The sequence below is a fragment of the Mobula hypostoma genome, chromosome 26, assembly GCF_963921235.1.
Source record: "Mobula hypostoma chromosome 26, sMobHyp1.1, whole genome shotgun sequence".
NCBI lineage: Eukaryota > Metazoa > Chordata > Chondrichthyes > Myliobatiformes > Myliobatidae > Mobula > Mobula hypostoma.
The window spans coordinates 8209024-8226112 of record NC_086122.1 but is presented as its reverse complement, the minus strand read 5'-3'; the positions used below and the strand labels follow the sequence as shown (position 1 = coordinate 8226112).

At 48.8% G+C, this 17089-nt stretch overlaps 1 protein-coding gene across 2 annotated transcripts in view; it reads right to left on the bottom strand.

Moving 5' to 3' along the window:
• si:ch211-1i11.3 (mitogen-activated protein kinase kinase kinase 5) overlaps positions 1–17089 on the bottom strand; it is a 192447-nt gene that overhangs the window by 32386 nt on the left and 142972 nt on the right. For both annotated transcript variants that reach the window (XM_063033924.1, XM_063033925.1), the window contains 7 exons: positions 15922–16079; positions 13665–13830; positions 12015–12180; positions 11752–11911; positions 10030–10212; positions 8257–8362; positions 91–328 (listed from right to left, as the gene is read on the bottom strand). In XM_063033924.1, coding sequence (XP_062889994.1) covers positions 91–328; positions 8257–8362; positions 10030–10212; positions 11752–11911; positions 12015–12180; positions 13665–13830; positions 15922–16079 — 1177 coding nt within the window. The remainder of the gene's footprint in view (positions 1–90; positions 329–8256; positions 8363–10029; positions 10213–11751; positions 11912–12014; positions 12181–13664; positions 13831–15921; positions 16080–17089) is intronic.

Below are 17089 nucleotides of genomic sequence, written 5' to 3'. Positions count from 1 at the left end.
CCCGACCTACGGACTTGTTGGTGGGGCGGCCACCCAACCTCGACAAAGGTGTGTTGAGGAATATGCACTTTGCCTTCCACCACTTCATACCGGTTTGTTTCCGCCCTCAGTCGGCTGAGCTGCAGGACGCGAGGGCAGGTGTTCTGCTGGGAATCGTACGACATTGAGCGACTGAGAGTGCTCACGCCAGAGGTCCCCGCGCCGTCGTTCTGGAGCTCCATCGCCTCCGTCTCCCCCACGTCACTGAGACTCCCGTTGCACGGAAAGTCAGCTGTGCCTCGTTCATCTGTCTCCAGGTCAAATGAGCTCTCAATCTGAAGCTTCAGCTCTGAAGGAAGGAAAAGAAAGTGTCTGTTAAGCTAAACAAATCGCTGGAAATCTGAAGTAAAAACAGAAAATGCTAGAAAAGCTCAGCTGGACAGGCAGTACCTGAAACAGTTTCTCTTTCCACAGATGCTGCTTGCCCTGGAGGGTTTTCCAACATCTTTTATTTTCTGTCTTTCTGTCGTGTTGGATCAGTTTTTCTTAACCTACTTGTCTAAAAGTGTAGCCTGCCACCTTACCGGCAATAGCACATTACTACTACTACGTTGACTCAGGCCTAGGGGGCCGGCATCGGGCAGAATGTGTAATGTGCTATTGCTCATTGTAAGGCAATAGCACATGACAAAGACCAAAAGCTGTCTATGATAATTAAAGTTCTCATCAAGCCATTCCAAATCTATTTGTAGGCATTCTCTTTGTTCAACACATCTCTCCTATTTGCTTCTCACTTTTTCCCACTGTTTCTCTTTCCTCAGATGCCACCTGACCTGCTGGGGGTTTCCACCATTTTCTATTTTTGCTTCAGAGTCTGCTGTGGAATGTTGTGCTCAGTTCTGGTCGCCTCAGTGGAAGCTTTAGAGAGGGCACAGAGGAGATTCACCAGGACCCTGCCTGGATTAGAGGGCATGTCTTATGAGGATAGGCTGAGCGAGCTAGGGCATTTCTCTTTGGAGTCAGGGAAGATGAGAGGTGACTTGATAGAGGAGTATATGATAAGAGGCATAGATCGAGTGGATATCCAGAGATCCTTCCCCAGGGCGGAAATGGCTAATATGAGGAGACAGAATTTTAATGAGATTGGAGGAAAGCATAGCGGGATGTCAGAGGTAAGTTTTTCACACAGAGAGTGGTGGGTGCGTGGAAAGTGCTGCCAGGTGTGGTGGTAGAGGCAAATACTTTAGGGACGCTTAAAAGGAAAAGGATCTAGTGCTTTCCCAGCGCATAAACCCTTCTCGGACTTCCATCTGGGAACAGGTGTCAAGTTTAACCGAGGTTCTGATGACAAACTCCGCCATCTTCATCAGGAATGATGCCAAGGCATGGCTAGTCGGGTGGTATATACATGCAACTTCCGTCATCTGTCCCTTGATTGGTTAGTCCTCAACCAATCAGGTTTCCGCTCTCCCACTTTGTTTAAAATTGTATTCCAGTTCTTATATAGAGCGAGACCTTCGTCTTTGTTAAAGTTCTTATTCTATGGGGTGTATGGGGTGTCAGGGAGGGGTAGCACCTCTGGTGGGGGAACATGTCACGTCCTTTTCAGGGCGGTTTGTCCACATTTGGTCCCCACCTGGCACTCAGCTCTCACCTGTGGCTCCACGTAGCTGTTTGCATGTGACAGCGGCCACACCCCGGGCAACGGCTTCGACAAGCCGGCTAAACCAGGTGAGGGTAGCCGACGGGTCTCAAACCCTGGGTGAGATAGGGAGTTGTCTATCCCAGCCTGTGAAGACAGACTCCGGCGGATTGAGCGGACGAGACCAATGGAAGGTCCGTCGGTCAAGAAGGCGGTCTCTGCAAGAGTCGTGGAACGTGTAGAGCAGGACAAGACACAGAAGACGTCCTGGTCATCCACTGCGCCTAGTCCCATCTCCAGCCGTCTCGACTCTGTCTTGCCACTGGATCCAGATGGGAATTGGGAAGAGAGAGTGAGGCCGATGCTGCACAACTCTCCCTCACTTAAATCCAAGTCACGCGCTAGTCTCGACACCATCATAATGGTGTAAAGGTCCTCATCGACGTTGACGATGGACGAACACATTCCCTCACCAGGGTCCCAAAAGCCATTGGCATAGCACAATAGTTCTGTGCCACCGGAGTCAACCCTGTGGTCATTGCGGATGCAGTGCTCTGCTATCACCGACTTCTCCAGGTAACCCAAACGGATACACCTCCTGTGCTCCTTCATGCGGGTTTCCACCGTGTGTCCCATTTGCCTGATACATGATGCTCCGCATTCACAGGAAATCCCATAAACGCCCGCCGTCCTGAGTCCTATGTCAACTTTGACCCGAATAAGCTGCATAGAAGCATCAGAGGTGTATCCATTTGAGTTTGCCAGAGAAGTCGGTGGTAACAGAACATTGTATTGCAATGACCACAGCATTGGCATCGACGGCAGAAAACTATTGTGCCAGGACGATGGCTTTTGGGACCTCCGGGTGAAGGAAGCCATTGAAATAAAACTAGAGCATAAGAATTTTAACAAAGACGAAGGTCTCACTCTAAGTAAGAACTGGAATACAGTTTTAGACAAGGTGGGACAGCAGAAACCTGATTGGTTCAGGACTAACCAATCAGGAGGGCCTGACGACGGGTGCTGAGTATATATTCCACTACACTGGATATACCCGGGCATAATTCCTGATGAAGATGGCAGAGTTTGTTGCCAAAGTGTCGGTTAAAATTGACAGCTGTACCTGGCTGGAAGCCTGAGAAGACTTTATGTGACACGTAAGAGACTCTTAGAAAGAGACATATGGTTGAAGGAAAAATGGAGGGCTATTTAGGAGGAAAGGGTTAGGTTAAAATGCCAGCACAACATCGTGGGCCAGGTGGCTGTAGTGTGTTCCATGTCATTTACCTGCTACCTGTTTCACTTTGCCTCCCACCTGTCATCAAGGTGTTCAGCACAATTATACCTGCATAATGGCCCCACATCTCTTTTCTATTTCCTGCCTCTCTGAGAAAGTTACGTGGCTGTAGGAGAGAAGACAGAGAGTGCAAGGATTTGGGAGAAGGTGGCTGGCTGATAGGTTATATCCTTCAGTGTTGGCAGCACAGATGATCCAGTAATCCAAAAACCTGGATACGTTTCAGAGACTCCGGTTCAAAGCCTTCACACCAGCACAGGGATGTAATTTGAGTTGATGAATAAAACAGAAACATTAATGATGACAATATGGGAACTGCTGTAGGGAAGGAAACTTGCATTGGTCACACATGACTCCTGAACCACAACAATGTGGTCAATCATCAACTACGCTCTCACAAGCTGCCTCAGTCCACACAACACTGCAGGAATTGTTGAGTTTGCAGTCTTCCTCACTTACTTCCGGTGAAGCGGTTGGGCTAAAATCCCCCACAGCAGTTTCACAAACCAGGCTGCAGCTTCAGGGCAGGACAGACCCAGCAAGGGTGACAGTGTGGTCAAGAAGAGATATTAAATCCCAATGTTAGTGATAGACCTGCGTCCTGCAGTATTGTGTTCCAGTGTCATAGTGACGGACCTGTGTCCTTCAGTACTGTACTCACTGTCATAGAGCAGCAAGCTGAACTTTGGCCCTGGCACCCTGACCTTTGCTATCCGGACCGGCACTTAAATCAGTCAATCATTAGGTTGCTCCTCGCTCCTGGGCCCCGCTGTCTTGATTCTGCGCCGCCTCAGCTCTGCAGCTCTGAATCGGCTCCAAGTCTGCTCCAACAATGGCTCGTCCCTCGCCCTTGAGCTCGGCCTCCACCACCTCAGTTCAGCCCGTACTCTCCACAACCATCCAGCATCCTCTAGACTTTGGTTCACACCGCATAAATGCCAGGTTGTATGGGCGGTTCTGAACCTCAACTCCGAAGGGAAAGTTATAGGCTATGGACTGCGGTGATCGCCGCCCAGAAAAAGTGTGAGTAATCAAGTCGTTCGAGGTTTTGTTTGCTGCCAGCAAGGCGTCACCGTGTTTCCCCAGCACCATCTCAAATCAGAAGCCAGGCAGACCTGCGTCCTTCAGTACAGTGTTACAGTGCAGACCCACCAGTTCCGAACCTCACTCCTCCCACCTTGTACCTGTCTTCAATTAAGTGGACTCACTCTATGTGATACCAAGAAACAGCTGTGGGCACTGGATAGAGTAGGTGCTGTGACCACAGCAGATGCTGACTGCACCGCAGAACGTTTCTGCTCCAGAGAAAGCCACAACCCGAGCCAGACAATTGTGGAACAGGACTTCCCCTGCCCTTTCCCCTGCTGTCGGTCATCAGCAAGCAGATGGGAGGACATTACTGTGGTATATACCCACCAGCAAACTTCTGACTGACACTTAGTTTGGGGTTCTGTTGGTGCACAGACCACTTTGACACAGACTTCACTACAGCCCTGATCCAGATGTGGAGAAAGAGCTGTGCTTCACAGAGTGAAATACCAGGGACACTGATTAACACCAGAGATAGACCATCGAGTACTCAGCACAATACAGGCCTTTAGGCACACAATGTTGTGTCGACCCTTCAACCCACTTCAGGGTCAATCTAACCCTTCCCTCCCACGTAGCCCTCCATTGTTTTATCATCCATGTGCCAATCTAAGAGTCTCAAATTTCCCTAATGTATCTGCCTCTGTCATCACCCTCCAAGTGCATTACACACACCTACCTGCCTCTTACATCCCCGCTCTGGGGTAGCCCCTCTGGTGAAGGAGCTTGTCACATCCATTCTGGGGCAGCTCACTCACCTTTGGACCCCGCCAGACACTCGGCCCCTCACCGGTGGCTCCAAGTAGGCAGGCTAAACCAGGCGAGGGTAACCGGGTGGGGGGGCCTCATACCCCAGTGAGATAGGGACATGCCTGTCCTAACATGTGAAGTCAGCTCTGGCACACTGGGTGGATGAGATCCAACGACCAGGAAAGTGGTTCTGCAATGCTTCTTGGAGAACAAAGGGCTTGACAAGGAACAGAAGTAGACATGTTCATCTACTGTAACCAAGGACAACCCCAGTCTGTGATGTCTATTCGTACCACTGGACCAGGACTTCCCAGGTCGAGAGAGTGGAACTGACCCAGTGCAGTGGCTTTTCTGCTCCTAAAACTCTCCCGCACATTTTTGGATACAATGGCCAGCCAACACGTGCCCACTATACTTTCTGCCCAACAACTTAAAGTTATGCTTCCTTGTATTGGCCATTTCTGCAGTGGGAAAAAGTCTCTGGCTGCCTTGTACACCTCTATCAAGTCACCTCTTATCTTCCTTCTCCCCCAAGGGAAAGGCCCCGGCTAGCTCAACCTGTCCACATAAGGCATGCTTTCTAATCCAGGCCTCATCTTGGTAATCTCTTCTCCATCCTCTAAAGCTTTCACATCCTTGTGGCAACCAGAACTGAACACGATACTCCGAGTGCAGTCTAACCAGAGTGGAGTAGAGATGCCTTATTATCTCGCTGCTCTTGAACTCAATCCCCCGACTATCAAAGGCCAACCAGCATATCAACTTGCTCTGCAACTTTGAGGGACCTATGTATGTGAACCCCAAGATTTCTCTGTTCCTCTACACTGCTCAGAATGCTGCCACTAATCCTGCCCTCTGCCATCAAGTTCAACCTTCCAAAGTGAATCACTTCACACTTTTCAGGATTGAACTCCATCTGCCACATCTCAGCCCAGCTCTGCATCCAGTAACATCCCGTTGCAACCCTTCTACATTATCCATTGTACCACCAACCGTTGTGGTATCTGCACACTTCCACATCCTCATCCAGCCATTTATAAACTTCACAAAGGGCAGGGGTTGCTGTGACTTCCCTATGATATTGGGAAATGCTACCAAAAAGAAGTGTGAGAACATTGCGGCAGGAGTTCTCCAGAGCAGTGTCCTAGGCACAACCATCTTCAGCTGCTTCCTTCCACAATAAGTTGTGATGTTCACCACTGATCACACAGTGCTTAGCATAATTTATACATCTTCAACGCAGCTCTTGGTCCAGCTGTGGATCTTCAGATAATGTGGCCGTATTCAGCAAGTTCTGGGCAAAGTACAGCTTTGGGCTAATAAATGACAAACAACACTTGCAGGTAACAAGTGGCGAGGACAAAGTGGCCTGGTATAAATGCGTTGGGGCAGACTTAGCAGGCCGAAAGAGCCTACTTCCCTACTGTAGAACTCGACGTGACAACCCAAAACTATCTCCAAGAAGATAGTCTCCAAAACGTGTACAGGACTGCACGATGGTTATAGCGTTTAGTGCAAGGCTAGTACAGCCTAGTATGGGTTCAATTGCGAATCTGTCTGAAAGGAGTTTGTGCATTTCCCTGTAGGTTTCATCCCACATTCCAAAAGATGTACGAGTTAGTTGGTCAATTGGTTACATAGTGTAATTGAGCAGTGTGGGCTCGTTGGGCTGTTACCATATTGTATCTCTAAATAAAAATAAAGAGAGTCCGACCAACTTGACCTGATATTAAGCGACATTACCACCCCTGTTCATCATGACATTGGCTACTTTAGGGATCAATATTGACTGGGAACACAAGTGGGCTGGATGTTGCTAGGGAAGGATGGGTATGGTGTGGTCAGTGAGTCCTCAGGGCCTTCAGCGGCTGCGAGCAATCCGAAAGGTCACGCAATGCTTTGTGTGCATCAGGCAGTTTCAGTAACACTCAGAGGGTTTGATGGCACCCAGAGCAACTGCTAGATCCGATGCCCTGTCGCTCCAGTGACCTGGGTTCAATCCTGCCCTCTGGCGCTGCTCGTGTGGTGTTTGCACGTTCTTCCTGTTACCACTGGGCTTCCTCTCGTTTCCTCCCACCGCCCAGAAATTTAGAGATGCAACATGGTAGCAGGCCCTCCCGGCCCAACCAGCTCGCGCCATACAATCACGCCCACGTGACCAATTAACCTGCTAACCCGTCCATCTTTGGAATGTGGGAGGAAACCGGAGCACCCGGAGCAAGGGTTCCCAACGTTTTTTTATGCCATCAGCCATGTGGACCCCAGACTGGGAACCCCTGACCAAGAGGAAGCCCACACAGTCATAGGGGAGAACCCACAAGCTCTGCACAGACGGGTAGAATCGAACCGGGGTCACTGGCGTTGTAATAGTGTCACACTAACCACTACACTACTGTGATGCTCCAAAAACGTGGGAGGGGGGTGACGCAGTAATTGGCACTCTAAATTGTGTAGGTATAGGTGAGTGGTAGGAACTTGGAGAGAGTTCATAGGAATGTGAAAAATAAAGTGGAATTGATTAGTGTAAGTGGACGGTTGATGATCAGCATGGACTTTGTGGGCCGAAGGGCCTGTTTCTGTGCTGTACTTCTCTATGAGGCTATAAAGTTGGTCACCTTCCCATGGCGAGCAGTTGGACCCTCATCGTCAACTAGGAGGGGAGGGGAAGATGGCGGTGCAACGCAGCGCGCAGCCGCTCCGAAATGATATCGTATTTGTAAGTAGGATGCCGTGCACAATCCTGATTTGATGGAGACAGACGTGAGAAGCACGGAGGAACATCTGGAGAAACTTCTGAAATGCCTGCTTCGCTGCCGTTGCTACTGTGCGACTGAGAATCTCCGGAGGGGAAGGCCCCAAATCCTCGGCTTTGCCTATTGCCTGTTGCCGGGGCGGAGTCAAAGCGCTCGGCAGAGATGGTGCTCGGTGTCAGAGGGCTGGTCGGAGGCTCGAAGTTTTCGAACAGACTCAAGAGTCAGCTGTGGTCGGGTGCTTCCAGGGTGCTGCATCGGCAAGTTTGCGGCGCTGGAAGCTCATGGCAAGGAGAGTTTTTCTTCCTTCTACTATCTGCGTGAGATGATGGGACTTTGGAGAGACTTTGAGACTTTTTTTTTTTTACCTTGCCCATGGTCAGTTCTTATCAAATTACGGTATTGCTTTGCACTGTTGTAACTATATGTTCTAATTATGTGGTCTTTGTCAGTTTTTCAGTCTTGTTTGTCTTGTGTTTCTGTGATATCATTCTGGAGGAACATTGTATCATTTCTTAATGCATGCATTACTAAATGACAATAAAAGAGGACTGTGTGTCCTCATAATCTAACTCCAGCGGATCTGACCAGTTGAACAGGCATTTGAACTTCTAACCAGCTTACCTAAGCTTACCTAACTAGGAGTAGCTTCAATATAAGATCTATATTCAGTTATGCTGTTGGGAAATACTTGCTTGCTACGGAGATGCTGATGGAAGATACTTGGGAACACTGTTCCCGTTACACACCTGGGATTAGAACAGCAAAGGTTATCTGCATGGCCTTGCGAATAATGTTGTCCAGGGCAAACATCAGGTGTGGTCTAATCTGGCGCTGTCGAAGAACTTTTCTCATCTAGAAAGAAAAGCCTTATTAATAAGGGCTAATAATTTTACTAAGAGCTACAGAGAATTCCTCCCCCACCCTTCAGCCTCCTCATCTCAAGAACAGTGTATTGGGCAGCTGGCCGGCCTCCCGCTTACGTCTTCCATAAATCATGCAGAAATTCAGGTGCCTGCATCTTAACAAACATTGTCCTAGACATTATATCACAGAGTGCCATGTACTTCAGCATTTTGCAATTGGAAATGTACCTACCTGGGTTGTTAGGAACTTAAATAAGATCGGGACTGAACCATTCAGCTCTTTAAGCAAATCTGTGGGCCAACGCTCTAAAAGCCTGATCTGATGCAGTGAAGGTAATATAAAGATGTCCGAGACTATAATTGAAAAGTATGGTGAGCTGTTGATCATAGAAGTTCTGAGCCATCTCTTCCAGTTATGGCTCATCTACCAACATTAGAGTGGAGGACTTTACTGGAATGACAGGCTTCTGTCATGCCCAATACTGTCTTTAGTTATCACTAACAACCTCAGAGGAGAACTTTGAGCCAACCACACTGTTGTCAGTCTCAAGCCTCATGCAGGTCAAATCAGGCTCAGGATGGCAGACTAAAATGAACCAGAGGACAATAAACCATTACCTTAACGATCATTCCTGATACAGTTAAAATACTAACAGTGGCAGAACTTACATTATCAGACACTCCGAGTGTGTGGGCGTCTCGTGTTTTGTGCTTGGAACCCTTCAGACCAGCCATGGGCATTTCAAACATACACCAGACACCCAAAATATACCTCTTTTGTTACACTGTTAATGCTGGCACCCGGAATATATAAACAGCCAGGATATTAGCTAACAAAACGACGTATTAAATGGCAATGATATGTCTTCAACACAACGTGTTAACACAGGAGATGGTCACGTAATGGTTTCCCTGATCTGATCATGAAGTAGGAGCCAATTACCATGAACATTGGGAGAGAAACAGAATATCTCTCACCCAATGACTGTTTGGATGGTCTTTAAGTATCAGTGGAAGTTAAATTATGAACAGGCTTTTGTTTTGAAGGCCGGTTCTCACTTTAATTAATGCCTGCTTTGTTCCGTCAATCCAGAAAAATTGCTGATAATACACCTGGTTTAAACAGAGTGGCTCTGGACATGGGGGTATCCATGTGGAAGTAGCTAAAATTAACGCAATCCAGCATACTGCACTCCCGTTGTTATATGACAGTGCACACAAGATGCTAGAAGAACTCAGCATGTCAGGCAGCATCTATAGAGGGAAATAAATGCTCGACGTTTCAGGCTGGGACCTTTTATCATGTGTTGATGAAGGGTCTTGGCCCAAAGAGTCGACCGTTTACTTCCCTGCATAGATGTTGTCTGACTTGCTAGTTTCCTCCAGCATTTTGTGTGTTGCTCTGGATTTCCAGCATCTGCAGAATCTCCTGTATTTACCCCTTGACATACGGTCCACTATACAGCCCCTGACTACACCGCGCCACATCACTACTCCCAACTAACACATACCTGTAGGTCTTACTCACTGAACCATAAGGAACTTTTGAAAGTCAGTGTGGAATACCAGTGAGCTGGGCCCACTGGCTCCAGAGGGAAAGACCCAACCATCAGCTAAGAGTATCCATCACAGCCAGCTCATCATGTTTTAACTTACGGCATCCTGGAAGGTGAAGAGGACAATCTGGATCTCGTTGAGCGCTCTCTTGTCAAGGCGCAGCTCTGCCTTCAGGCAGGACAGTGCTTTTATGATGGACTTGCGGTCCGCAGAGCGAATGTAGTTCTTCAAGCAGATGACCAGATGCTGGGTGTGTTCACGTGTAAACTTACAGTTGGAGATCTGGTCCCAAAAGAACAAAAACAAAAAGTGATGTTTAGCGAATCATATGGGAGCGATGTAAGAGATAACACAAGAAGAACCCCAGAATTATTTTTTCCACCAGAAGAAGCGGTTGAACAGCAGAAATTCCTACAGATGTACCGAGGGGAGCATTCTAACTGGCTGCATCACTGTCTGGTATGCGGGGTGGTTGCACAGGATCAATATAAACTGCAGAAAGTTGTGAACTCAGCCATTTCCATCACGGGCACCAGCCTCCCCAGCATCCAGGATATCTTCAAGGGGCGATGCCTCACAAAGGTGGCATCCATCATTAAGGACCCCCATCACCCAGGACGTGCACCCTTCTCATTGCTACCATTAGGAAGGAGGTACAGAGGCCTGAAACAAAACACTCAGCAATCTAGGAACAGCTTCTTCCACTCTGAATGGACATTAAACCCACAAACACCACCTCACTACGGACACTGTAACTCAGTTTTTATTATTCTGTATTGCAAAGCACTGCAGCCGCAAATCAACAAATTTCACAACATATGCCACTGATATTTAACCCGATTCCGATCCCACACTCAGATTCCTCCCCCCCCATAGATGCCATCTCAACCCCTGATTTCTTTCAGAAGACAGATTCTCATTTCAGATTCCAGCAACTACACTCTCTTGTGTCTCGTCAAGAAGTTGATAGGTACAGTAAGAGGAGGAGTGGGGACGAAATGTTGCCTGTCAGACTCGATGCACTGAATGGTCTCATGTATGATAAAAAAAAGGTTCACATCAATGAATTTTCATCAGTTGATCAGGGATGACCTGACTTGGTCCAACCAAGCAGAGTTCACTGCCAAGAAGGCCCACCAGCGCCTTTACTTCCTGAGGAAACTGAAGAAATTTGGCCTGTCCCCTAAAACCCTCACTAATTTTTATAGATGCACCGTAGAAAGCATTCTTCTAGGGTACATCACAACCTGGTATGGAAGTTGTCCTGTCCAAGACCGGAAGAAGCTGCAGAAGATCGTGAACACGGCGCAGCACATCACACAAACCAATCTTCCGTCCATGGACTCGCTTTACACCGCACGCTGTCGGAGCAGTGCTGCCAGGATAATCAAGGACACGACCCACCCAGCCAACACACTTTTTGTCCCTCTTCCTTCCGGGAGGAGGCTCAGGAGCTTGAAGACTCGTACGGCCAGATTTGGGAACAGCTTCTTTCCAACTGTGATAAGACTGCTGAACGGATCCTGACCCGGATCTGGGCCGTACCCTCCAAATATCCGCACCTGCCTCTCGGTTTTTTTTGCACTACCTTACTTTCCATTTTTCTATTTACTATTTATGATTTATAGTTTAAATTTTTAATATTTACTATCAATTTGTAATCCAGGGAGCAGGAAGTGCAGAATCAAATATCGCTGTGATGATTGTACATTCCAGTATCAATTGTTTGGTGACAATAAAGTATAAAGTATAAAGGATCAGTCCATTGACCTTCAACCCAGATTCCACAATTACCACCCCACAGCAGGGCATTTTGCGTACCTGAGCCAGAGCTTCTAGAATGTTCCAGACCACAGTTTCACAGTCCTCTGTCAGTATCTTGAAGAGCGTGGCCCTGCACTCACTATCCTTCTTCAAGAGGAAGAGGGAGGCATTTTCTTCAGGTGAGGAAGGGATGTCGTCCATCTGTTCCTCAAGCACACTGTGGGGGCGGTGGGGGGGGAGGGGAACGAGGACGGGGACAGTGATTAAATCAGTCCCAGCAAAAAGAAGAATGAGAACCCATACCGGTGAGGACGCATTACCTGACGAACTCCTGCTGCGGCGAGCCGCTCTTGACGGGCAGCACGGGGATCGAGCAGCTTCGGGAGAGTACGGGTTGGATGAGTCTGAAGTCCAAGGGTTGGTGGATCTCGGGCCCCTCCTTGAGGTTCCCTGTTGTGGGGACCGACAGACTGTGATAAAATTCACCTAGAGAAAGAGGAGGAATCATCAGTTTTTATGAGGTATTCGTAGGGGAAGCATGTACTCTGCGGCAAGCACTGGCGAAGTTGGGGGGGGGAGGTGAAAGGCCAAAGGTCACAGCCAGGGAAAGAAAACTTAACTCCAAGATGTCTGGAGGTCAGTGGGAATAGGATGCACAGTGCTATGGTGTGCTGTGAGAGAGGATTTGCATCTATTTTGCACCCCTCATATCTGTAAGAGGTGGCACAAGGGTGCAGAGAGGACCTCCAGTGACCTGGATTCAATCCTGACCAACCCCTCCGGTTCTGTCTGTGTGGAGTTTGCCCACTCTCTCCGTGACCATGCAGGATTCAGAGAATCATAGATTCATGCAAATAGGCCCTTCGGCCCATCACATACATGCCAGGCATCATCTACACCAATACCATTCAATCCCTCTTCCCAACTGTCAGCATCATTTCTTACCTCTTCCTTTCCCCATTATTTCATTCCCCCTCCCTCTCACTCACACTGCTTCCTCCCCGCTTTATTTTCATTTAGTTTCCAGTTTCTGCTCCCCCGCCATTCCTCCACTTCCTTCGGCATTCCTTTAACTCCCATTTAGTGTCCATTCCGGGTCGTTAAGAGGGCGTATGGTGAGTTACCCTTCATTAGTCAGCGGGTCGAGCTCAATGGCCACGAGGTGGCATTGCAAGACCCTGGTTAAACCACACATGGAATATTGTGTTCAGTTATGGTCGCCTCATTTTAAGAAAGATGTGGAAGCTTTAGAGAGGGTGCAGAGGGGATTTATCTGGATTAGAGAACATGTCTTATGAGGGGAGACTGAGTAAACTAGGGCTTTTCCCTTTTGGAGTGAAGAAGGATGAGGGGCAACTTGACAGAGCTGTACCAGCTGATAAGGGGCATAGCTAGAGTGGACAGCCAGAGACTTCCCCAGGGTGGGAATGGCGAATAAGAGGGGGCATAATTTTAAGGTGTTTGGAGAATAGTATGGTGGGATGTCAGATGTTAAGTTTTTTTTACACGGAGAGTGGTGGGTGTGTGGAACACCCTTGCAGGGGTGTTGGTAGAGGCAGATACATTAGGGGCATTTAGGAAACTCTTAGATAGGCATATGGATAATAGAAAATTGGAGGGCTATGTAGGAGGGAAGGGTTAGACTGAATTTAGGGTAGGTTAAAAGCTTAGCCCAACACTTTGGACCAAAGGGCCTGGACTGTGCTGTGGTCTTCTATGTACTATGTTCAGTGATTTACCCTGGTTCCCTTTTCATTCTGTCATATTGATTTCTAGTCAGCTCACCGTCTCTTTCTGCTTCGATCCAATTCTTCGCCAATGCCACCTGACCCTATTCACCTGCTCCCCATTCCACTGTTCTCCAGTTCCTCTGTCTCACGTTTTCAAGCTCCCCCCCCTCACTCACTGTAACCTGTCCCTCACCACCTCCCTCAGCCGCATTCCCACGGCACTCGCAGTCATTCCCGTACCCGGCTTTGGGGGCGGTTTCCTCTTCCGGTTCAGGAACGCGTCCTTGAGGAGCTGTGAGGCTGTGGCCCGCTTATCAGGATCAGGCTCAAAGCTGTGCAGAAGAAAGGTCTTTGCTTCCAGAGACATCGACTCCGGAATCTCTGGGTGGATCTTAAACATCCCCACCTACAGTCGAACAAACAGGAGGTCAGAGCTTGGGAACAGACTCATCACTCGGACAGTCAGGAGAATGAAACGTCACACGGGTGACTTGCGATACAAAGTTATCACATTTGACACCAGTTCACCGTGCTCCAATGCTGCGACAGTCAAACGTGACACATATCTGCAGACACAAATCCCATCATTATATAAGATGCTTACACCCTTTTCTGCCACTTGTCAGAACACACGCAGTGTCAGACACCCAGCCTTGTTCCAGAGAGATGGTAGGGTTTCCCCCTGATCTATAACTCATCCCATACTACAGGCAAGAACCAGTTTTACACCCACTAATGTACTTGGATTCAAAGATCAAGCGACCATTGATCACATCACACTCCCCTGAAAGTGTTGGAGTGCAGACATGCGACAGGATTCAGGTATACATTATTCCAGATGGAACATTGCTTTGGGACATCCAGCCATGGTTGAAGGAGGGGGTGGATAAATGCACTTGTGAGGTCTGAATTTCATATATCAAAATATCCTAACACCAAACACATCTTTTCCTCCCCGCCCCCCCAATTTCCACTTTCCACAGGGATCGCTCCCTATGCAACTCCCTGATCCATTCGTTCCCCCCCCCCACTGATCTCCCTCCTGATACTTATCCTTGCAAGTGGAACCAGTGCGACACCTGCCCCTACACCTCGCCCCTCACTACCATTCAGGGCCCCAAACAGTTCTTCCAGGTAAGGCAACACTTCGCCTGTGAGTCTGCTGGGGTCGACTACTGTATCCAGTCCTCCTGGTGTGGCCTCCTGTATATCGGTGAGGCCCAACGTAGACTGGGAGACCAGCTTCATCAAGCACCTTCTCTCCATCCACCGCAAAAAGTGGGATTTCCCCAGTGTCCACCCATTTCAATTCTACATCCCATTCCCATTCCGACAGTCGGACCATGGCCTCCTCTACCGTCGTGATGAGGCTACACTCAAGTTGGAGGAGCAACACCTTATATTCCATCTGGGTAGTCTCCAAACTGGTGGCATGGACATCAATTTCTCAAATTTCCAGTAATTGGCCCTCACCACCCTCCTTCACCATTCTCCATTTTTGTTTCCCCCTCACACCTTCTTTCCTTACCTGCCCATCACCTCCCTCTGGTGCTCTGAGGATCATTCATGGTCCTCTGTCCTCTCCCGTCAGATTCCTCCTTCTCCAGCCCTGCATCTCTTTCACCAGTCAACATCCCAGCTCTGTACTTCACAGCACCTTCCCCCACCTGGTTTGACCCATCACTTGCCACCTTGTACATCTTCCTCCCCTCCCGCCCCCTTCTTACTCTAACTTCTTCCCCCTTCCTTTCCAGGCCTGATGAAGGGTCTTGGCCCAAAACATCGACTGTTTACTCGTTCCCATAGATTCTGCCTGGCCTGCTGAGTTCCTCCAGCATTTTATGTGTGTTGCTATTCAGTACAGGAGTTGGTGTGTTATGTCGAAGTTGCACAAGATATTGGTGATCCTTAATGTTGGAGTCACAATCCAACAGGAAAAAGAGCAATAAGATTGAAAGAGTACACAGAGAATTAACAAGGATGTTGCCGGGACTTGAGTTATAGGAAAAGTTTGAATAGGTTAGGACTTTGTTCCCTGGAGCGTAGGAAAATGAGGAGAAATTTGATATACATATTTATGAGAGGCAGAAATTATGTAAATGAATGCAGGCTTTTCCCTCTGATTTTGGGTGAGACTAGAATTAGAGTTCATAAGTTAAGAGTGAAAGGTGAGAAGGCTAAGGGGGACATCTTCACTCAGAGGGTTGTGAGAGTGTGGAACAAGCTGCCAGCAAAAGTAACAGGTGCAGGTTAGATTTCAGCATCTGAGAGAAGTCTGGATAATTAAATGGATGGGAGAGCTATGGTCTATTTTCAGGTTGATGGGACTCGCTAGCAGAATAATTGTTCAGCAACGACTCGATGGGCCAAACGGCCTGTTTTTGTGCAGTAATACTCTATGACCCTGAACAACTCCACACACAAAAGTCACAGAAGTTCCAGATCCGTCTGCTTTGCTCGTCTCTAGACGACTAGATCCCATCATCGGTCTGGTTACCTTAAACATGGCAGCCTGGGGCTCTCCCAGTTCAAAGAAGGGTGGCTTTCCTGTGGCCATTTCAATGACGGTACAGCCCAAGGACCAGATATCCGCAGGTTTGCCGTAACCTCGCGGTCCCTTGTCGATGATCTCAGGGGCCATGTACTGGAGAGTTCCTGGAGCCAAAGAACCGACACAGAAACAATTCATAAACTGAGGACGTCACACCCAGTGTCAGTCCCAGACCCCGATATACCCAGTGTTGTCACTCCCAACACCCTGACTCACCCAGTGTCAGTCCCAGACCCCTGATACACCCAGTCTTGTCACTCCCAACACCCTGACTCGTCCAGTGTCAGTTCCAGACCCCGATATACCCAGTCTTGTCACTCCCAACACCCTGACTCACCCAGTGTCAGCCCCAGACCCCGATATACCCAGTCTTGTCACTCCCAACATCCCGACTCACCCAGTGTCAGTCCCAGACCCTGATATACCCAGTCTTGTCACTCCCAACACCCTGACTCGTCCAGTGTCAGTCCCAGATCCCCGATATACCCAGTGTTGTCACTCCCAACACCCTGACTCACCCAGTGTCAGTCCCAGATCCCCGATATACCCAGTCTTGTCACTCCCAACATCCCGACTCACCCAGTGTCAGTCCCAGACCCTGATATACCCAGTCTTGTCACTCCCAACACCCTGACTCGTCCAGTGTCAGTCCCAGATCCCCGATATACCCAGTGTTGTCACTCCCAACACCCTGACTCACCCAGTGTCAGTCCCAGATCCCTGATACACCCAGACTTGTCACTCCCAACACCCTGACTCACCCAGTGTCAGTCCCAGACCCCGATATACCCAGTGTTGTCACTCCCAACACCCTGACTCACCCAGTGTCAGTCCCAGACCCCTGATACACCCAGTCTTGTCACTCCCAACACCCTGACTCACCCAGTGTCAGTCACAGACCCCGATATACCCAGTCTTGTCACTCCCAACACCCTGACTCACCCAGTGTCAGTCCCAGATCCCCGATATACCCAGTCTTGTCACTCCCAACATCCCGACTCACCCAGTGTCAGTCCCAGACCCTGATATACCCAGTCTTGTCACTCCCAACACCCTGACTCGTCCAGTGTCAGTCCCAGATCCCCGATATACCCAGTGTTGTCACTCCCAACAC